The following is a 24,635-nucleotide window of genomic DNA, read 5'->3' as shown; positions in this document are numbered from 1 at the left end:
ATGACAGCAAAATTGACCAATCATATCTTCTCTCTTAGTGGGCGGGCTTAACTGTATGATAATTTCCGCCCGCTGTGGCGACGCTAGCTGTCGTTAGCACCATCGCTAGCTAGTTTCGATTCATCCCTTTGACGTCCTCGTGCGCGTTGTTTACATATTCCGCTTCCGAGAACCACGGAGCTGTGAACCTTATTTTGTTTGGAAACTTATTTTGCTTAAGATGTTATCTAGTACAGATATTATTGTTTATTGCGTTTTTAAAGCTGTACTGTCGTCTCAGTTTTTCTTTATTTAGTTTATTAAGAAAGGAAAAAAAAAATTTCGGGGGGGGGGGGGGTAGCGGGCCCAGGTTTAAAGGTCACGGTTCGCTACTGATACATACATATATACATATCAAGCAATTAACACCATAAATCAAACGAAACCACTAAGACTCGGCGATCTTAGTCCCCTGTGTGTCCGTTCAACATGTTTGTGAGTGCGTGTTTATGTATGAGTGTAAGTGCGTAAGTCCGTTCCCCCAGCGGCTTGATTAATCGCCGCGCGACACAGTCAATGATTCCACAGACACATAGGAGATGGAGGAGAGAGAGCTAGAGAACGGAATTGAATGGGAGGCACGGCGGCCTCACCAAAATCCGTCGGCTCACCCACAGCAAGGAAGATACAACTTCTGCGACATAGTCCGATCGGAGCTCCGAGCTGGTTATCCCGCGCCGGATCACCCTCAGTAAAACAATCCAAAACTCTCGGCGTGCACGCCAGGCGACTCCGAAAAATTAGCTCTCTCGACAGGTATCCCACACCGTCCAACCGTGCCGTCCTTATTTACACGTTCCTCACTTCCCATTCGATGATTTGCCCGTGACGTCGTGAATGAGGTGGCAAGGGCTCAATGGATGTGTAAGGGATAAAGCGATGCGATACCGTTACTCTTTGTATCGTTCAAAACATCCCCCAACCCACAACACAAAGAACACAATAAAACCTTAACCGGAGCAGACCTATTGTGAGCTTGTTACAGATCCCCCCCCCCCCCCCCCCCCCCAGCCAGCGGCATAGCAGGGCCATAGTAGGGCTTAAGGTCAACCACGTTAATGTTATCAGTCCTCTCTTTCTCGTCACCCCATCTCACTCTGTAATTATTCGGGCCTAATTGCTTCACAACCTGAGCTGGTCCCTTCCACTTGGACGCAAGTTTGGCTGAGAACTTAGCAGCTGCATTCGACAAAGGGTGTGTCTTGATCCAAACCAGATCCCCAACTACAAACTGTACACATCTGCGTCTATCATTGTAGTATCTGGCTTGTCTGGCTCTAGCTACACCCAGATGCCTTTCTACCTCCCTACGCAACCTTGTGTGGTCATGTAAAGTGTTGTAGGCTGCAGTGTATGGTGTAGGAGCCACAGCAATGAGGTGTTCAAATGGGCCCTTTATGAAGCGCCCCAAAGCTAACACCGCAGGCTGCACACCAGTTGACTCATGAACCGCAGTATTGATGGATAGACGAAACTCAGGTAGCCACTGATCCCAATCCTGGTGATGTTTACCCACAAAGGAGGCAATCATGGTTTTCAGGGTTCTATTCACCCTTTCAGTCAGGTTTGTTTGGGGATGATATGCTGTGGTCAGTTTTTGAGTAACGCCCCATGCTTCACACAACTTCGCCATCATTTCACTGGTCCACTGTGGTCCTCTGTCCGTCACAATGAACGCAGGGACACCCCAGCGGGTGAATATTTCATCCTTGAGTATCCTGCAAACTTGTGGAGTCTTGGCATCTCGTAAAGGAAACAATTCCACCCATTTGGATCCATAATCTACACTAACCATTAACATAGTGTTCCGGGCTCGACTTCTCGGGAAGGGACCCATAAAATCCACCCCGATCATCTCCCCCGGTTGACTGACTTCGGTTTGCTGTATAAACCCCGCAGGTTTCACATTCGGGCTCTTATATCGTTGGCATATTTGACATTCCTTCACGTATTTCCACACATCTTTGCGCATACTAGGCCACCAAGCCACCTCCAGGATCCTTCTGAGGGTTTTCATTCTCCCCAAGTGACCTCCAAAAGGACTACTGTGAAAGTAGTCCAAGAACTGGTTCGTCAGTTGTTCTGGGACTACTAATTGATGGTTGTTTCCCCCAAACCTGGAAGGTACTACACGGTAGAGAACGCCTTGTTGCTCTAGATATTGCACCCGCCCCATCTTGGTACTTGTGCAGGTGTCCTTTACTTGGTCACACACCACGCTACCTTTCTGCGCGGCTTCAATATCTGAGAGAGTACAGGGAAGGTCACACCAGTATGCTGCAGCTATGCAGACGCTACTTTCTGTGGTAGATGTGGCCCTCGACAGCGCATCCGGTACTACATTGCAACACCCCTTCCTGTAGTGGACTCGGAAGTTAAAAGCCTGCAGTCTAAGTGTCCACCTTGTTAATCTGGACACTGGCTTTGGAGAGTTGAAGGCCCACGTAAGTGCACTGTGGTCTGTAAAGACGTCAAACACTGTGCCTTCAAGGTAATGTCTCCATTTTTCCACAGCCCACACTACCGCGAGACATTCTTTCTCAGTTGTGGAGTATCTCAATTCTGCCCCTCTGAGTGCTCTTGAGGCATAGGCTAAGACCTTTTCTTCTCCGTTTATCTCCTGGGTAAGCACAGCTCCCAATCCCGCGTCACTCGCGTCAGTTTGGACTTGGAACGGGATGTCCCGCTGGGGTTGGGCCAACACCGGAGGAGATTGGAGAGCTGCTTTTAATTTCAGGAAAGATTGTTGACACTCTTCTGTCCACTCCCAACTAACACCTTTCTTTTTTAAGTGGTTCAATGGGATAGATATGTCAGCCAGACGGGGAATGAACTTATGATACCACCCCACTAGACCTAAAAACCTTTGCAGACTCTTCAAGTCCGTAGGGGTTCGGTACTGCTGGATAGCAGCAACCTTCTCTGGATCCACTTCCACCCCTTGACCAGATACAACATGCCCCAGAAAGGTAAGCCGAGTTTGAAAAAGGCGGCATTTTTTCACATTCAGCGTCAACTGGGCTTGCTTTAATTTACCAAAGACAGCTTCTAAGTGTTGGAGATGTTCCTCTGGCGTGTGGGAAAACACAATGATGTCATCTATAAAGACGAAGCATATCCTTCCTTTCAATTCTCCTAACACTTGTTCCATGAGACGTTGAAAGGTGGCGCCAGCATTGCGCAACCCGAACGGCATAGTTTTGAATTGGTATAATCCTATTGGGGTAATCACTGCTGTCTTCATTTTGCTGTTTTCATCCATCATCACCTGCCAATAGCCGCTCTGAAGGTCTAACGTGCTGAAAAAAGCGGCGCCTTGCATGGACTCCAATATCTCATGCACCAAAGGCATAGGATAGGCATCATGCAGGGTCTTGGCGTTCAGACCCCTGTAATCGACACAGAAACGGAAGGTGCCCTCCGGCTTAGGGACCAAGACGACAGGCGCTGCCCACGAGGAAGCGGAAGGCTCAATGATACCATCTTTTAGCATCTTCTGGACGTGTTCTTTTATTATTTCTTGTTTCTGGACTGAAGTGCGGTAAGCTCTCTTCCTCACCGGATTTTCATCTGTGGTGATGATATGATGTGCAACCATCTTAGTGGCACCCAGTCTGTTGGTCCATACTGTGGGCCACCTCCTTAAGAGAGCCTGCACATGTTCAGGTTGGTCTGTGATAACATCTTCGCCAATCCCCCTTTTTTCAGAGGCCATATAGAAGTTAATCCTGCCCCCTTCACAGGTCCACCGGAGGGCTCCTCTCGTTTTTACTTGACCACACAAGGTTGCGTAGGGAGGTAGAAAGGCATCTGGGTGTAGCTAGAGCCAGACAAGCCAGATACTACAATGATAGACGCAGATGTGTACAGTTTGTAGTTGGGGATCTGGTTTGGATCAAGACACACCCTCTGTCGAATGCAGCTGCTAAGTTCTCAGCCAAACTTGCGTCCAAGTGGAAGGGACCAGCTCAGGTTGTGAAGCAATTAGGCCCGAATAATTACAGAGTGAGATGGGGTGACGAGAAAGAGAGGACTGATAACATTAACGTGGTTGACCTTAAGCCCTACTATGGCCCTGCTATGCCGCTGGCTGGGGGGGGGGGGGGGGGGGGGGATCTGTAACAAGCTCACAATAGGTTGCTTCACAACCTGAGCTGGGCTGAATTTTCCACAGCTGAAACTGGTTGACCGTCTACAGCAGGGGTCGGCAACCTATGGCACGCGTGCCACCATTGGCACACCGAGGCATAGTCACTGGCACGCGACACGCTGGACCAGCATCAGCAAAAATATATATTTTAATATAAATTATTATATTAATGGATTATACTTTCGCGAGTGACCGTAGCGCGCGACTCCGCACGCACACCTCGCGCGAACGGCGGAGGCGTTTAAACTTGGCGATCGATCGCGATATAATACTTTTTGTGTCGATTTACACCTCCCCCCCTCCTCGGTCAACAATTTAAACTCACCGCCATAGTGGCACACTCATTGACTGGACATGTTAAAGTTGGCACTCCATGTCTCAAAGGTTCTACAGTCTCATGTCCTGGTCTACAGTCTCTGCCATTTCTGTATAAAAATGACAAAATGACGCACACTTCATGTTCACGTGATCAGTTGCTTAGCCAATATTTTGAATTAGTTTATTGCTTACTTACTGAATGATTAGTTGTTTTCGTCCTGTTCCTTATGCATGGAAATCATTGCGTTGTTATTATTATAATTTTCTAGACTATTGAATGAATGAATGTTTCAGTTTATATAGCGCCTTATCTAGATACCCAAGGCGCTTTACAATTGTTAACACAGCTACGTTACAGACAACCAATCACACACCGGCGAGAAGCGGCAGCCAATTGCGCACAGCGTACTCTACCGGGATCCACAGCCCCCTGGAGGACTGAATGGGGTGCAGGAAGGGGAGAGAGGACAGACCCTAGTGGCAGAGCACCATCCACCACTGGGCACACAAGCACACACACATTCATACACACACACTCAGACAACATTTTAATTATTAATTTGTGGGATTTTTCTACATGTATATGTGGTCCCGCTCCCGCATCGCCTGGACTAATTCAACTCCCGCTCCCGCCAATAACAATTAAATTCTGTCCCGCGCCGCAAGATATTCTGTCGGGTCCCGTGGGACCCGCGGGATTACCGCGGGAGTGCAGACCTCTACTGTACACACACCATCACACATCTCCTCCCTACTGTAGAACTGTACACACACCATCACACATCTCCTCCTACTGTAGAACTGTACACACACCATCACACATCTCCTCCCTACTGTAGAACTATACACACACCATTACACATCACCTCCTACTGTAGAACTGTACACACACCATCACACATCTCCTCCCTACTGTAGAACTGTACACACACCATCACACATCTCCTCCCTACTGTAGAACTGTACACACACCATCACACATCTCCTCCTACTGTAGAACTGTACACACACCATCACACATCTCCTCCCTACTGTAGAACTGTACACACACCATCACACATGTCCTCCCTACTGTAGAACTATACACACACCATCACACATCTCCTCCTACTGTAGAACTGTACACACACCATCACACATGTCCTCCCTACTGTAGAACTATACACACACCATCACACATCTCCTCCTACTGTAGAACTATACACACACCATCACACATCTCCTCCTACTGTAGAACTGTACACACACCATCACACATCTCCTCCTACTGTAGAACTATACACACACCATCACACATCTCCTCCTACTGTAGAACTGTACACACACCATCACACATCTCCTCTCTACTGTAGAACTGTACACACACCATCACACATCTCCTCCTACTGTAGAACTGTACACACACCATCACACATCTCCTCCTACTGTAGAACTGTACACACACCATCACACATCTCCTCCCTACTGTAGAACTGTACACACACCATCACACATCTCCTCCCTACTGTAGAACTATACACACACCATCACACATCTCCTCCTACTGTAGAACTGTACACACACCATCACACATCTCCTCCTACTGTAGAACTATACACATACCATCACACATCTCCTCTCTACTGTAGAACTATACACACACCATCACACATCTCCTCTCTACTGTAGAACTGTACACACACCATCACACATCTCCTCCCTACTGTAGAACTGTACACACACCATCACACATCTCCTCCTACTGTAGAACTATACACACACCATCACACATCTCCTCCCTACTGTAGAACTGTACACACACCATCACACATCTCCTCCCTACTGTAGAACTGTACACACACCATCACACATCTCCTCCTACTGTAGAACTGTACACACACCATCACACATCTCCTCCTACTGTAGAACTGTACACACACCATCACACATCTCCTCCTACTGTAGAATTGTACACACACCATCACACATCTCCTCCTACTGTAGAACTGTACACACACCATCACACATCTCCTCCTACTGTAGAACTGTACACACACCATCACACATCTCCTCCTACTGTAGAACTATACACACACCATCACACATCTCCTCCCTACTGTAGAACTGTACACACACCATCACACATCTCCTCCCTACTGTAGAACTGTACACACACCATCACACATCTCCTCCTACTGTAGAACTGTACACACACCATCACACATCTCCTCTCTACTGTAGAACTGTACACACACCATCACACATCTCCTCCTACTGTAGAACTATACACACACCATCACACATCTCCTCCCTACTGTAGAACTATACACACACCATCACACATCTCCTCCTACTGTAGAACTGTACACACACCATCACACATCTCCTCCTACTGTAGAACTGTACACACACCATCACACATCTCCTCTCTACTGTAGAACTATACACACACCATCACACATCTCCTCCTACTGTAGAACTGTACACACACCATCACACATCTCCTCCTACTGTAGAACTGTACACACACCATCACACATCTCCTCCTACTGTAGAACTGTACACACACCATCACACATCTCCTCTCTACTGTAGAACTGTACACACACCATCACACATCTCCTCCCTACTGTAGAACTGTACACACACCATCACACATCTCCTCCTACTGTAGAACTGTACACACACCATCACACATCTCCTCCCTACTGTAGAACTGTACACACACCATCACACATCTCCTCTCTACTGTAGAACTGTACACACACCATCACACATCTCCTCCCTACTGTAGAACTGTACACACACCATCACACATCTCCTCTCTACTGTAGAACTATACACACACCATCACACATCTCCTCCTACTGTAGAACTGTACACACACCATCACACATCTCCTCCTACTGTAGAACTATACACACACCATCACACATCTCCTCCTACTGTAGAACTGTACACACACCATCACACATCTCCTCCTACTGTAGAACTATACACACACCATCACACATCTCCTCCTACTGTAGAACTGTACACACACCATCACACATCTCCTCCTACTGTAGAACTGTACACACACCATCACACATCTCCTCCCTACTGTAGAACTATACACACACCATCACACATCTCCTCCTACTGTAGAACTGTACACACACCATCACACATCTCCTCCCTACTGTAGAACTGTACACACACCATCACACATCTCCTCCTACTGTAGAACTGTACACACACCATCACACATCTCCTCCCTACTGTAGAACTGTAAACACACCATCACACATCTCCTCCTACTGTAGAACTGTACACACACCATCACACATCTCCTCCCTACTGTAGAACTGTAAACACACCATCACACATCTCCTCCTACTGTAGAACTATACACACACCATCACACATCTCCTCCTACTGTAGAACTGTACACACACCATCACACATCTCCTCCTACTGTAGAACTGTACACACACCATCACACATCTCCTCCCTACTGTAGAACTGTACACACACCATCACACATCTCCTCCCTACTGTAGAACTGTACACACACCATCACACATCTCCTCCCTACTGTAGAACTATACACACACCATCACACATCTCCTCCCTACTGTAGAACTGTACACACACCATCACACATCTCCTCCCTACTGTAGAACTGTACACACACCATCACACATCTCCTCCCTACTGTAGAACTGTACACACACCATCACACATCTCCTCCTACTGTAGAACTATACACACACCATCACACATCTCCTCTCTACTGTAGAACTGTACACACACCATCACACATCTCCTCCTACTGTAGAACTATACACACACCATCACACATCTCCTCCTACTGTAGAACTGTACACACACCATCACACATCTCCTCCCTACTGTAGAACTGTACACACACCATCACACATCTCCTCCCTACTGTAGAACTGTACACACACCATCACACATCTCCTCCCTACTGTAGAACTGTACACACACCATCACACATCTCCTCCTACTGTAGAACTGTACACACACCATCACACATCTCCTCCTACTGTAGAACTGTACACACACCATCACACATCTCCTCCCTACTGTAGAACTTTACACACACCATCACACATCTCCTCCTACTGTAGAACTATACACACACCATCACACATCTCCTCCTACTGTAGAACTATACACACACCATCACACATCTCCTCCTACTGTAGAACTATACACACACCATCACACATCTCCTCCCTACTGTAGAACTGTACACACACCATCACACATCTCCTCCCTACTGTAGAACTGTACACACACCATCACACATCTCCTCCTACTGTAGAACTGTACACACACCATCACACATCTCCTCTCTACTGTAGAACTGTACACACACCATCACACATCTCCTCCTACTGTAGAACTATACACACACCATCACACATCTCCTCCCTACTGTAGAACTATACACACACCATCACACATCTCCTCCTACTGTAGAACTGTACACACACCATCACACATCTCCTCCCTACTGTAGAACTATACACACACCATCACACATCTCCTCCTACTGTAGAACTGTACACACACCATCACACATCTCCTCCTACTGTAGAACTGTACACACACCATCACACATCTCCTCTCTACTGTAGAACTGTACACACACCATCACACATCTCCTCCTACTGTAGAACTATACACACACCATCACACATCTCCTCCCTACTGTAGAACTATACACACACCATCACACATCTCCTCCTACTGTAGAACTGTACACACACCATCACACATCTCCTCCTACTGTAGAACTGTACACACACCATCACACATCTCCTCCTACTGTAGAACTGTACACACACCATCACACATCTCCTCTCTACTGTAGAACTGTACACACACCATCACACATCTCCTCCTACTGTAGAACTGTACACACACCATCACACATCTCCTCCTACTGTAGAACTGTACACACACCATCACACATCTCCTCCTACTGTAGAACTATACACACACCATCACACATCTCCTCCTACTGTAGAACTGTACACACACCATCACACATCTCCTCCTACTGTAGAACTGTACACACACCATCACACATCTCCTCTCTACTGTAGAACTGTACACACACCATCACACATCTCCTCCTACTGTAGAACTGTACACACACCATCACACATCTCCTCCTACTGTAGAACTATACACACACCATCACACATCTCCTCCTACTGTAGAACTATACACACACCATCACACATCTCCTCCTACTGTAGAACTGTACACACACCATCACACATCTCCTCCTACTGTAGAACTATACACACACCATCACACATCTCCTCCTACTGTAGAACTATACACACACCATCACACATCTCCTCCCTACTGTAGAACTATACACACACCATCACACATCTCCTCCTACTGTAGAACTGTACACACACCATCACACATCTCCTCCCTACTGTAGAACTATACACACACCATCACACATCTCCTCCTACTGTAGAACTGTACACACACCATCACACATCTCCTCCCTACTGTAGAACTGTACACACACCATCACACATCTCCTCCCTACTGTAGAACTGTACACACACCATCACACATCTCCTCCTACTGTAGAACTGTACACACACCATCACACATCTCCTCCTACTGTAGAACTATACACACACCATCACACATCTCCTCCTACTGTAGAACTATACACACACCATCACACATCTCCTCCCTACTGTAGAACTGTACACACACCATCACACATCTCCTCCCTACTGTAGAACTGTACACACACCATCACACATCTCCTCCTACTGTAGAACTGTACACACACCATCACACATCTCCTCTCTACTGTAGAACTGTACACACACCATCACACATCTCCTCCTACTGTAGAACTGTACACACACCATCACACATCTCCTCCCTACTGTAGAACTGTACACACACCATCACACATCTCCTCCTACTGTAGAACTGTACACACACCATCACACATCTCCTCCTACTGTAGAACTGTACACACACCATCACACATCTCCTCCTACTGTAGAACTGTACACACACCATCACACATCTCCTCCTACTGTAGAACTGTACACACACCATCACACATCTCCTCCTACTGTAGAACTGTACACACACCATCACACATCTCCTCTCTACTGTAGAACTGTACACACACCATCACACATCTCCTCCCTACTGTAGAACTGTACACACACCATCACACATCTCCTCCTACTGTAGAACTGTACACACACCATCACACATCTCCTCCCTACTGTAGAACTGTACACACACCATCACACATCTCCTCCCTACTGTAGAACTATACACACACCATCACACATCTCCTCCTACTGTAGAACTGTACACACACCATCACACATCTCCTCCTACTGTAGAACTGTACACACACCATCACACATCTCCTCCCTACTGTAGAACTATACACACACCATCACACATCTCCTCCTACTGTAGAACTGTACACACACCATCACACATCTCCTCCCTACTGTAGAACTGTACACACACCATCACACATCTCCTCCCTACTGTAGAACTGTACACACACCATCACACATCTCCTCCTACTGTAGAACTGTACACACACCATCACACATCTCCTCCTACTGTAGAACTGTACACACACCATCACACATCTCCTCCCTACTGTAGAACTGTACACACACCATCACACATCTCCTCCTACTGTAGAACTATACACACACCATCACACATCTCCTCTCTACTGTAGAACTGTACACACACCATCAGACATCTCCTCCCTACTGTAGAACTGTACACACACCATCACACATCTCCTCCTACTGTAGAACTGTACACACACCATCACACATCTCCTCCCTACTGTAGAACTGTACACACACCATCACACATCTCCTCCCTACTGTAGAACTGTACACACATCATCACACATCTCCTCCTACTGTAGAACTATACACACACCATCACACATCTCCTCCTACTGTAGAACTGTACACACACCATCACACATCTCCTCCCTACTGTAGAACTGTACACACACCATCACACATCTCCTCCTACTGTAGAACTGTACACACACCATCACACATCTCCTCCCTACTGTAGAACTGTACACACACCATCACACATCTCCTCCTACTGTAGAACTGTACACACACCATCACACATCTCCTCCTACTGTAGAACTGTACACACACCATCACACATCTCCTCCTACTGTAGAACTGTACACACACCATTACACATCTCCTCCCTACTGTAGAACTATACACACACCATCACACATCTCCTCCTACTGTAGAACTGTACACACACCATCACACATCTCCTCCCTACTGTAGAACTGTACACACACCATCACACATCTCCTCCCTACTGTAGAACTTTACACACACCATCACACATCTCCTCCTACTGTAGAACTGTACACACACCATCACACATCTCCTCCCTACTGTAGAACTGTACACACACCATCACACATCTCCTCCCTACTGTAGAACTGTACACACACCATCACACATCTCCTCCCTACTGTAGAACTGTACACACACCATCACACATCTCCTCCCTACTGTAGAACTGTACACACACCATCACACATCTCCTCTCTACTGTAGAACTGTACACACACCATCACACATCTCCTCCCTACTGTAGAACTGTACACACACCATCACACATCTCCTCCCTACTGTAGAACTGTACACACACCATCACACATCTCCTCCCTACTGTAGAACTGTACACACACCATCACACATCTCCTCCCTACTGTAGAACTATACACACACCATCACACATCTCCTCTCTACTGTAGAACTGTACACACACCATCACACATCTCCTCCTACTGTAGAACTGTACACACACCATCACACATCTCCTCCCTACTGTAGAACTATACACACACCATCACACATCTCCTCTCTACTGTAGAACTGTACACACACAATCACACATCTCCTCTCTACTGTAGAACTGTACACACACCATCACACATCTCCTCCTACTGTAGAACTGTACACACACCATCACACATCTCCTCCCTACTGTAGAACTGTACACACACCATCACACATCTCCTCCTACTGTAGAACTGTACACACACCATCACACATCTCCTCCTACTGTAGAACTGTACACACACAATCACACATCTCCTCTCTACTGTAGGCCTGTACACACACCATCACACATCTCCTCCCTACTGTAGAACTGTATACACACCATCACACATCTCCTCCCTAGTGTAGATCTTTAAACACACCATCACACATCTTCTCTGTGAGACAGCCACTATACTTTCTTTATACCTTCTATACCTTCTTCCTTTTCAGAACGTCTTTATTCTAATTACCAGCATTCAGAATTTATTTTGGTTTCAAATGCAGCACGAATTTATCATTATCATTTTGTAATCATTTTTGGTTCCTGTACATTCACCATTCACCACTACATATTTACAGAGCAATACTGAACAAATAATCAGTGAGGTATTTGAAGGGTTTCAGACAAGAATTTTATCACAGAAGAACCTCAGTAATTCAGTAGGGTTAAGGTTCTCTAAGAAGCACAGCAATCAAGACAACCAGACAAAAGAACTTGAGCTTCAAAGAACAAAAGAGCTTCATATTTTGTTTGTTAACTAATGTTAGATTGATCACCTGAGGCTATATTTAACATACCTGCTGAAAGAATATAAACATTTTACAAATTCACTGTCTTGTATTTAATGTTCTGTACAAATCATGGGCAGTCATGGCCTGGCGGTTAGGGAACTGGTCTTGTGACCGGAGGGTTGTGGGTTTGATTCCCAGACAGGCCATGACTGAGGTGCCCTTGAGCAAGGCACCTAACCCCAAATGCTCCCTGGGCGCCGGGCTAGGGCTGCCCACCGCTCTGGGCACGTGTGAACCACAGCCCCCTAGTAATCACTCTTGTGTGTGTTCTGACTACACAGATGGGTTAAAAGCGGAGGACAAATTTCGATTGGGGTGTAAAAATCACAATTGACAAATATGAAAAAAAAATCTGTACACTATCACACAAAGACTGTACACCATCACATGCATTTATTATCACATTTACAAAAGTACAGATCTCAAAGAGCCAAATAAATGCATTCAAGTCAAGATGAAAATAAAGAACCTTAAAGAAGAAAACAGTACTCACCTAGAGACCATAAACACAAGAATACACAGCACAGGTACACTGGCTGGCAACGGATTACATTGTACCACCGGATGACACTGAGGTCAAAGATCTGAGCTAAGGTCAGAGCTTTAGTCTTGTACAAGTTAACCTAATGACCTGTTGACCTTAATAAGGCACACAAACACAGGGGTGTCAGGGTAGGGTTACTAAATTTAAGCCACTGGTTCACATGTCAATGTTGAACAGTATTGACATGGGTTTTAGATTGACATACACAGTAAACAGTCACATTTCAATATGAAGGTATAGAATACACCACTATCCTCAAGATTGGAGATTCAGATCTACAGGTTTAGTAAAATGTACAAGACACCAAAATGACTCCTTACTGACACGAGGAACTGCAGTGGCCTGTAGAACCCTGAAACCTCATGAAAGAACAGCCAACACACCTGTCCTTCAGAGTACAGCTGGTCAAGATACACCAGCCTACAGACACACCCACACATTTACATACATAACACACAAACAGATCCACACATTTACATATATAACCAACAGACACACCCACACATTTACATATATAAATCAGGTAAGAGAGGGAGATGTCTAGTGCTGTCAGGAGGAGGACAGCTGTAATATGCTGGGTATCTTGGCATCAGCATGACCTAATAACCCTTATCCTTTGGCCCCAGACCAATGAAGGCTCCTATGAAGAGTGCAGATTTAGGGTTAGCTCCTCCCCTGTCAATCTACAGACGTGTTAATGGTCCTATGTAGAGTGCTGATTTAGATTTAGCTCCTCCTTCAATTCACTGTGGTCTTTAATCATCTTCAGGCCTGCCAGTGCGTCTGAGATGTTGGTCATGATTACCAGATGTGATATGGTACATGTTTGGGAATAATTGCCCTCTGTCTTATAACTCTCAGAGCTTACATACGAAGTGTGATATACAGCATGGAGATGTTTAACAAGCATAACACTGCATTTAACTACAGCATCAAAAAATACATTGACCAATACAGTAGAAAAGACAATACAAATGATACAAGAAATGTAATAAAAATGAAGTTAACAGAAATTGTAAAGGCAGTATCATAAGTTTAAAACAAGTGTTTCTAGTTATATTAGTGCTTTACTGTCTGCAGCAGTGACTGTGTCCACAGGATAGGAGGCTTTGCTTTTTCACAGCAAACCTATTCACTGCCCCTCAACTGAAACTACTAAACAGGGCCGATATCATATGGAGGCGACCCCCCCCACCCAACCTTACAAAGGTGATGGTAAAAACTGGGCTACATTTTTACAAATGTGAATGATTTTGATCAGAAACTACATAAAGCTCCTCTGCCACATCTTTATAATATGTCTTCATGACACAAGCACAGCACACAGAGGGCAAACTGCTGATTGTCTGAAAGTAAAATCCTGTAAAAAAGCTTCTCATGTTTCAGTCTTAAATATGAAGTCAAATCCTGCACCAGCTTCCCTGCTACAGCCCCCCCAACAGCATGCTTTTGGCAAGAGTAAAAACAGAAAATAAATGGGGAGGGGCTAGACTGAGGGAGGGGCTGGGGGCGGGGCAGATGACATCTATAGCCGTACAGGGAGTAGGAGGGAAACTCTCTGGGGCCTGGGTGAATTCCACTGGTCTTACTGGGTGAAGACCTGTTCATGCAGGTCAAGCAGAATACGTGTAAAGTTGTTGATTGGTCCAATGGAGCTAAGGGTCATGGCGGCGTCCTGCCCCCACAGCAGGTTGGGGCCAAACACCACAGCCAGGTTCATGTTGGTCATCTTATTCACCTCACTCTCCGCTGACACCTACGGGAAAAATGTGGTCAATAAGATAGAGAGACAAAGTATAAACACACACTCAATATCACAGATAAGAACATCCCCAATACCAATGAAGACTGGAGTTCAGTCAATACCACAGGTATACAACACTCCTGAGACCGAGCCTAGAGCTTCACACATGCTGGATAGTGATTTTGCTTTTTCCAAACCTCACCTGAGCGAGGAACTGAGTGAGGAAGCGCAGGGAGGCATAGTTCTCCTCAGGAAGGCACAGCAGCATATTGCGGATTGTTACTGCCTGAGTCGCACTGTCTACATCTGAGGGAAAAGAACACCAAAGTGGTGATTGGTTTTGAGTGACATGGCCATGTGTTTCCTTTAATTTCAGGCATCAGTCACCACTCACAGTGTCATTACAATGTATCTGTACTTAGTGATGTCAGGGGTCAGTTTTACAACATGAAATAAAGTAATGCAATGTTTCAAGTTAAAAATAAAGAGTATTGTTCAGTTTTAGTAGCTTACAAATTCTTAGAAATTAACACTTTTAGGGTATTCACAAGATTTTCTCAGTGGTCTTATAGTTCAGCCATGTTACCCAACCCAACAAGTCAGCTGAACATGTACAGTGGTACCAGTAATCAGGTTAATCAATGTACTAAATTGTTCATCTTTGATTATTAATTGTTAATCAAGTGAACATTTGGGGTTTACATAAAGTTATGTAACGTTTAATTAAGCCGTTTTGCTGAATATGCTATAGCAAACACAGATTTATTGATTTGCAAATACAAACATGAGAGATCCTGCTGGTTCCAGGATGCACATAAGCACACAAAAGGCACTACAGCACCAACGCGCCCCATGTGGAGAAATTCATGTTGATGAGGTGCTCGTCTCAGGTGTGCTTCAGTGAGGTCAGTGCCCTGTGTGGTGGACAGGCTGTCTCAGGTGTGCTCTCTGTCTCAGGTGTGCTCTCTGTCTCAGGTGTGCTCTCACTCTGAAAGTTCACCACGTCGTTGTACAGCTGGTAGGTGAGCAGCGGCTCAGGTAGCTCACGCAAGAAGGTCTTCAGGATGACAGCGGCCAGGTGCACATCCTCCATCTGAAAGAAGTTCACCTCTTCGCCTAGACACACGCCCTCCACAACATCAGCATTTATACAGTCAAACCTACTGTGAAAGCAAACAGACACTCCTAAGACTGAAGTCAGGTCAGTCCTGATGTACCTGAGTTGTATTTGTGCTGTAAGTTCTTCACCAGGCTCACGTTAGCAGAACGCCGGAATATTCCCTCTGTCTGCAGACCTGACACAACAACACACACAAACCACATGATGACAAAGGCCACGTCTTCTGGTTTGGTTACGTGGGAAAGTTTCACTAAGACTGAAGGGTTACAGTATTATTTAACCTTAACTTCTCTTTAAGGAAACCACATGGCTGGCTTTCCACAAAAACTAAACTACTGTGCTTTTCAATCCAAGATTAAATGTAATCTGAGTGTATGAAATCAGCCTATATATATATTATAATTATCAGCCTATTATATATTATAATTATATTAATAATTTTAAGCACATACAGTGAGGAAAACAAGTATTTTTACACCGTGACTTTGCAAGTTGTCCCACTTATAAATCATGGAGGGGTCTGAAATTTTCATCTTAGTTTCATCTTATGTCCACTTAAAAAAAAATCCAGACAATAAAAAATAATCCAGATATAATAATAAGCATCTTTCATACATACATGAAACTTAAAGTGCTTTACAGAATAAATAAAAAAGAAACATTCAAAGGAAGCAAAGATAAGGCAAAAATAAAATATTAAAAGAAATTAAAGACAAAAAGGAAACAAGCACAATAAAATAATGTAATAAAGTGATATTACTTGGTTAGAGCACTGAAGATGGGTCATGGCTGGGTCTTTCAACATGACAATGACCCAAAGCACACAGCCAGGACATCCCGAGCACACATCATCATCAGTGACCGCTCACATCTTCACTGTGGACTGTTCTCGCTGCTGGTAAAAGATTCAGGAGTATTCGGTGCAGGACCACCAGGTTCTGTAATAGCTTTTTCCCTCAAGCCATCAGTGTGTTGGACTCGATACCTTGGACGAGGGCAGGAAATTACTGAGCTACATGCCATCTATGCACTACTGCCAGACTACCTGATATGTATATACATATATGCAGATGTACATTATATATCTATACCACATATCCAAATTTAATTATCCCGGCTGCTATTCTCTGCATCTCTATATTGTACACTCTTATTACGCATTTTGGTTAATCCTGGAATGCCATCCGTCACATTCTTGTAATCTTATCTCAAACCTGGGTTACTGGAAATCTATTGATATATATTTTTATATCCAAATTCTGTTGTACACTGAGCGAGCCTAAATGGAACAAAATTTTGTTTGGCGTACCCCTGTAATACAATGAATGACAAGAAAGATTGTCTAAGTCTAACCAAGGAGTGGCTCTGTAAGAAAACCCAAGGTTCTGGAGTGGCCTAGCCAGTCTCCAGACCTAAACCCTATAATCTTTCAAGGGAGCTCAAACTGTGTTTCTCAGCGATAGCCCAGAAACCTGACTGATCTGGAGAAGACCTGTGTGGAGGAATGGGCCAAAATCCCTGCTGCAGTGTGTGCAAACCTGGTGAAAAACTACAGCAAAAGCTTGACCTCTGTAATTGCAAACAAAAGCTACTGTACCAAATGTTAACATTGATTTTCATAGGTGTTCAAATACTTATTTGCAGCAGTAACAAATTATTTTAAAATCAAACATTGTGATTTCCAGATTTTGTTGTTAGATTATGTCTCTCACAGTGGACATGCACCTAAGATGAAAATTTCAGACCCCTCGATGATTTCTAAGCGGGCGAACTTATTCGCAGGGTGTTCAAATACTTATTTTCCTCACTGTAACCCTACCTTTGAAATACACACACAAACTGAAGGACCTGAAAACTGATGGAAAAAAGTGAAGGAATAAATGGTAGAAGAAATAGATAGAACAATTTATAGATAGATAGATCATAATGGTAGAAGAGATAAATGATGGATCATAATGGTAGAAGAGGTGGTGCATACCCTGTTCACGTAGGAAGCTGATGGTGTCTCGCATCACAAGTGGAACACCGTCCGAGTCGGCCCCCCTACTTCTCAGCCTGTGTGCACGCAAACACACACACACACACACACACACACACACACACACACAGCTGATGACTAGAAGAACTCTTCAAGAAGCAGAACCTGCCCTCAGTATCAGGGGTGAACACACTTACACTGCCAGAGGCACCCCAAACTGCTGATGGGGGAGGGGGGGACTGTGGGGGCGGCCCATGGGCCCCGGGGTCACAGGTGGCTTCAGGTTCACACGGATCTTATCATCATATCTACAGACATACAGTAGCTGTATGAGGCACACTGTTAATTCAGAATAAAATTTGACTAGTTTATGATTCATATGCCATCGTGAACGTGTGCTTCGATTCCACTGGGTAATACAGACTCTTACGCTCGGACTCGACTGGGAATGACCAGCTGGTCACACTTCACAATCTCCTCCAACTCACTCAGGTAGTTCACATAGTGTATTTTACGGCCAAATTTAAAGCTGTGGACAACACACACACACACACACACACACACACACACACACACACACACACACACACACATTTCTGCTACTGCTTCTGTAATCAGATTCATGAAGAATACCCATACAGTTCATTTAAGATGTTTATGTTCCCATACACATGTACAGACGGAGACAGATAACACACATTCTACTGACTGTGACAGCAAGTTATTAGATATTTCAGTATATATAATGATATTTAGTGTGAACCTGATAAGCGGTTTCAAGAAGATGAGGACCGTTCTGATGAACATTGTGGGGTGAACAATGTAAAAGGCTTTAATGTTCTTCTTGTACCTGACAAGAACACGCAATCACAGGGTTAGGGTCACAGTGAGTTTCTGGTAATATATAAGTACATCTTAACACAGTGAGTTTCTGGTAATATATAAGTACATCTTAACACAGTGAGTTTCTGGTAATATATAAGTACATCTTAACACAGTGAGTTTCTGGTAATATATAAGTACATCTTAACACAGTGAGTTTCTGGTAATATATAAGTACATCTTAACACAGTGAGTATCTGGTAATATATAAGTACATCTTAACACAGTGAGTTTCTGGTAATATATAAGTACATCTTAACATAGTGAGTTTCTGGTAATATATAAGTACATCTTAACACAGTGAGTATCTGGTAATATATAAGTACATCTTAACACAGTGAGTTTCTGGTAATATATAAGTACATCTTAACATAGTGAGTTTCTGGTAATATATAAGTACATCTTAACACAGTGGTGCGGCTACCCACTTCCTCTCCACCTCGCGGTAGGCGTCTCGCAGCCAGCTGAGGGACAGCTTGTTCTCGCTCGTCATGCCATGGTGGAAGTAGATGAGGGTGTAGTCGCTCTCCACATAGTTATCTAGTGTCTGCTTCACGTACCTGCATGGTCACAGGGAAAGGCTACTCAGGACTGAATGATGATGGGACACTTCATCCATCCATATTCCCCCCGGCGCTCTACAACTTTCGTTTGCCGCCGTGAACACACACTCAGACTGTGGTCAGTATCCATGTAAACACACACTCAGACTGTGGTCAGTGTCCATGTAAACACACTCTCAGACTGTGGTCAGTGTCCATGTAAACACACTCTCAGACTGTGGTCAGTGTCCATGTAAACACACTCTCAGACTGTGGTCAGTGTCCATGTAAACACACACTCAGACTGTGGTCAGTGTCCATGTAAACACACACTCAGACTGTGGTCAGTGTCCATGTAAACACACTCTCAGACTGTGGTCAGTATCCATGTAAACACACTCTCAGACTGTGGTCAGTGTCCATGTAAACACACTCTCAGACTGTGGTCAGTGTCCATGTAAACACACACTCAGACTGTGGTCAGTGTCCATGTAAACACACTCTCAGACTGTGGTCAGTGTCCATGTAAACACACTCTCAGACTGTGGTCACACTCTGACCCTTAACAAAATGCAATTTTGCTGCCAGTGGATGGACTGTTGGTGCCAGATCCCTTCACCCACTCCATCTTCTCCAGTGGATAAAGTATTATAGATGTGGTAATAAGTAATAAAACGTGGAGGTTCCCTCTGACGCCAGTCATGTCTTTCCCCATGTGTGTGGACCCATTCTGGACCCGTGTATGTGTGTGTGTGTGTGTGGGGGGGGGGTGTGTGTGTGTGTGTGTGTGTGTGATGCTACTTTGTAACAACGCGTCTTGTGAAAAGTCTTTTACAAATAAACTTAACTCAACATCAGATTAATGGCAGATTAAGTGGCAGTCTTTTTATATAATTATTCAATTATACATAATGGTGAGAACAGAAGGAGTAGATGGTGTAAGGCAGCTCTCTGCTCTGACAGTTCCTCCTCCTGATAAATGGTGTGCAGTGCCAGTGTCTGGTGTGGAGGAAGTGGTGTTTCTGCAGTGGGTCTAGGCCAGGACTAGCTGACTAATGAGCGCAGAGTGGTGGATGTGCTGGTGGAGGAAGTGCTCACATGAGCAGCTTGTGGTGGTCCAGCTCATGTGACGGGGGCATGCGGCACGCACTGAACACGATCACCTTCCTGCCAAAGTTATCATCACCTGCACACAGAGGGAGAGTTATCTTCACCTGCACACAGAGGGAGAGTTATCTTCACCTGCACATGAGAGTTCATAGTCTACTGAAATGTCCTTGTTTACTATCTGTGTGATATTTGAGGTAATAAATCCTCTCAAGGGCTCACCTGCCACTTCCACGATCTGATGCCTTGCAATGTCGTAGAACGGGTCGTCCCAGGCCAAGTGTGAGCCCTGACCGAGGCTCTTTATGTCTGTTGCTGCAGAGCATACAGACCTATTAACATCCAGGTTAACGTGTGCAGGTCAATTAACTGTAAGTGAACAGGTCAGGAGAATTAAAGGGATACATTGTGCATGTATCCTGACCCATACCGTCTTATTTAGCAAACACAGTTTGAGTATGCATGACCTACATGCACCGTGCTGAATATGTGAAGATAACCTTAAAACACTACCTTACCCTGATAAATCTATAAAGTGCAAAAGTGTGATGAAATTTCAGCAATGCAAACGAATGCTTCAAGAGGCTACATGACTGATAAAGGTTTGCAGGACTACAACAGCCTATGTGACTGACACAGGTTTGCACGGACATGAAGTTTCTGTGTTTCAATTCCATGCCGACTGCTCACATCTGAAGGACACCTGGCACACCATGAGGAGCTGGAGACAGGAACACTCTTCAGCCCACTGATAAGACCCAATAAAGCCTGACATGTAAGCAGCACTGAAGTGATAAGGGGGGTGTGTTTGTATGTAGAGTCTAATCTCTCCTGGTGAGCTTCTCCCACATGGCAACCGATTCAGCAGTACAGTACACCATCAGAGTACACCAGCTACTGCATCCATAAGCACTGCCCTTCCATTCAAACAACTAATTAACCCCCTCCCTCCGTCGACATCTCCCTCTCACACACACACAGATGAGTGCACATACACATCTTGAAATAGACAACATTCCGTGTCTTCCTGATGTCATCACTTTGTGCAGGTTTACTGTTAAATTCATACGACAAGTTGTTCCTGAAGTAGGTGCTTGATGCATGAAAGCAACAAAGACAAAATAAATAAATAAACTGCTGCTATAAGTGGGCTTATGTACTGCTGTTAAATTACATAGGCATGGATGAGCAAACACACACACACACACACACACACACACACCCCCCCTACTGGACACTGCTCACCAGACTTGCTGACGCTCACGGGGTCGTCCGGCCACTGCTTGTCTGGCACCAGTTTGAGCTGGTCCAGCGCAGCCCCAGGAGAGTCGTCTCCTCCCAACTCATCGTGGAGGTCCACCAGCAGATCGGAGGACATGACTGTCCTCTACACCAACACTGCTACACACGAGGTCCTGGCAAAGAGGACAACGAGACACACTTACACACATGCACACACATCTCAGTCACAGCAGATGAATGCCAAAGCACACAAACATATCCACACACATGTATGCTGCCTTTGCATGAAGAACTACTGTATATAAGCAGACAGGGCACTGCCCCCAAAATGTTCATGAACACTGACATAAGAACCCTCCAGATCTTATGCTAGCAGGGTCTTATCTCACTCCATAAAAGAGATCAACAGGGGACAGTTTGCTGATCTTTCATCGGAGTCTGGTGGGAATATATTGGGTAGGTCTCCTGTATAAGAATTACCGACATTTAATGCAAATAGCTTCAACAGCACAAAGGTTTCTCACACTGTTTCTGAACAGAAAGAAACCATCTTCAAGAACATGATCCCATTGTAAATGTGAGTGCCCAGAGTGGAGGTGCGTTTGTATCCGCAGATCATGAGTGTGAGTGTGCTTGGCTGTAAGGATAAGGGCCCATGGCCATGTTCGGTCCAGACACTGATCTCCAGTGACATCTTTTTAAATACAGTGCTCGAGCAGAGGAGGGGTCCCATCAAGTAGGCCGAGTCCCATTTAAGCACAGTCCCTGACCCTTCACGTCTCAAGAGGTTAAGCACAGTCCCTGACCCTTCACGTCTCAAGAGGTTAAGCACAGTCCCTGACCCTTCACGTCTCAAGAGGTTAAGCACAGTCCCTGACCCTTCACGTCTCAAGAGGTTAAACACAGTCCCTGACCCTTCACGTCTCAAGAGGTTAAACACAGTCCCTGACCCTTCACGTCTCAAGAGGTTAAGCACAGTCCCTGACCCTTCACGTCTCAAGAGGTTAAGCACAGTCCCTGACCCTTCACGTCTCAAGAGGTTAAACACAGTCCCTGACCCTTCACGTCTCAAGAGGTTAAACACAGTCCCTGACTCTTCACGTCTCAAGAGGTTAAACAGTCCCTGACCCTTCACGTCTCAAGAGGTTAAACACAGTCCCTGACCCTTCACGTCTCAAGAGATTAAACACAGTCCCTGACCCTTCACGTCTCAAGAGGTTAAGCACAGTCCCTGACCCTTCACGTCTCAAGAGGTTAAGCACAGTCCCTGACCCTTCACGTCTCAAGAGGTTAAGCACAGTCCCTGACCCTTCACGTCTCAAGAGGTTAAGCACAGTCCCTGACCCTTCACGTCTCAAGAGGTTAAACACAGTCCCTGACCCTTCACGTCTCACAGCCCGGAAATGCAGGTGTGACTTCGCGCAAATGTCTAAACCGGCAGCCGTTAATCACCAGATTAAACAAGAGAAACACGTACAGGCCTCCCGACAGTCGTGTTCATAGATAAACTAAACCTGTAGTTTAAGATAAACTAAACCTGTAGTTTAAGATAAACTAAACCTGTAGTTTAAAACTGGTCGCGTCTATCTTACTGTTCGTTTAATATTCGCCAACCCAACAATTCAAATATTTTGATTCTTATATGGTTAACCAGACATTTAACAAACGCAGTGAACTTCTGTCCTAATAAGATAAGATAAAGATAAAGAATAAAGATAAAGAATAAAGATGAGATAAAGAATAAAGATGAAGATAAAGATGAGTTAGTAGTGGTTGTGTTTAAGCCCAGGACGGCGGGTTGTTTGTTAACGTTATCCGGTTGCTGCACCACAGTAGGAACCGCTTCACCTTTAACTTCACATCGCCTCAAACGCACTCAACAGCTTTCCACTGCACTAGAAATAGTTCCGACTTTAATAGTCAACGCAAGACTCAAACTTTGTAAAACAAAATAGAGGAAATCCCGTACCTGATGTTAGCTGAGGTGCTTCTCACTGAAGACTACGTAACTGTGACAGTCTAGCTACAGCTAATTCAGTGCCGCACTTCCGGTTAGTATGATCACTTCCGGTTAGTATATGTTCAACAATTTCACCGTAAAAGTCTGAGATGTTAAATAAAACGTAATATTTAATGAACATATATATTAACAACCACTCTGTTTGCAGGTTCTGTGAAACCCTGATGCCTTATGTTCACAAACCTAAGGCAACATTTTGTACTCAATAACGTTTTATGCAAAACGAGAAATTATACCACCAAATATTCCAAAAGTATCTAAA

The 24,635-nt window shown here is 44.9% G+C and overlaps 1 protein-coding gene across 1 annotated transcript; it reads right to left on the bottom strand.

The window, feature by feature from the left end:
* Positions 1-13,565: 13,565 nt before the first annotated feature.
* arhgap1 (Rho GTPase activating protein 1) lies at positions 13,566-24,409 on the bottom strand. Its single transcript, XM_077003688.1, has 13 exons — positions 24,323-24,409; positions 22,357-22,526; positions 21,334-21,426; positions 21,103-21,190; positions 19,891-20,022; positions 19,344-19,430; positions 19,011-19,109; positions 18,778-18,888; positions 18,581-18,657; positions 16,700-16,777; positions 16,470-16,598; positions 15,685-15,788; positions 13,566-15,494 (listed from the first exon to the last, which is right to left on the bottom strand). The coding sequence occupies exons 2-13, from the start codon at positions 22,487-22,489 to the stop codon at positions 15,324-15,326; spliced, it is 1,302 nt and encodes a 433-aa protein (XP_076859803.1). The 5' UTR covers positions 22,490-22,526; positions 24,323-24,409; the 3' UTR covers positions 13,566-15,323.
* Between the last annotated feature and the right edge of the window lie 226 nt (positions 24,410-24,635).

Source organism: Brachyhypopomus gauderio, chromosome 1, assembly GCF_052324685.1.
Source record: "Brachyhypopomus gauderio isolate BG-103 chromosome 1, BGAUD_0.2, whole genome shotgun sequence".
Classification (NCBI taxonomy): Eukaryota; Metazoa; Chordata; class Actinopteri; order Gymnotiformes; family Hypopomidae; genus Brachyhypopomus; species Brachyhypopomus gauderio.
The sequence above is the reverse complement of the archived record's forward strand: the minus strand, read 5'-3'. Positions and strand labels throughout refer to the sequence as shown.

Excerpts from the sequence above, each read along its gene's own strand:
- arhgap1 (XM_077003688.1), bottom strand. The coding sequence starts at position 22,489 with ATGTCCTCCGATCTGCTGGTGGACCTCCACGATGAGTTGGGAGGAGAC. Across the intron at positions 21,427-22,356 it reads CGTGAGCGTCAGCAAGTCTG|CAACAGACATAAAGAGCCTC; the intron begins GTGAGCAGTGTC and ends TATGCTCTGCAG. Across the intron at positions 19,431-19,890 it reads TACCGCGAGGTGGAGAGGAA|GTACAAGAAGAACATTAAAG; the intron begins GTGGGTAGCCGC and ends TGTTCTTGTCAG.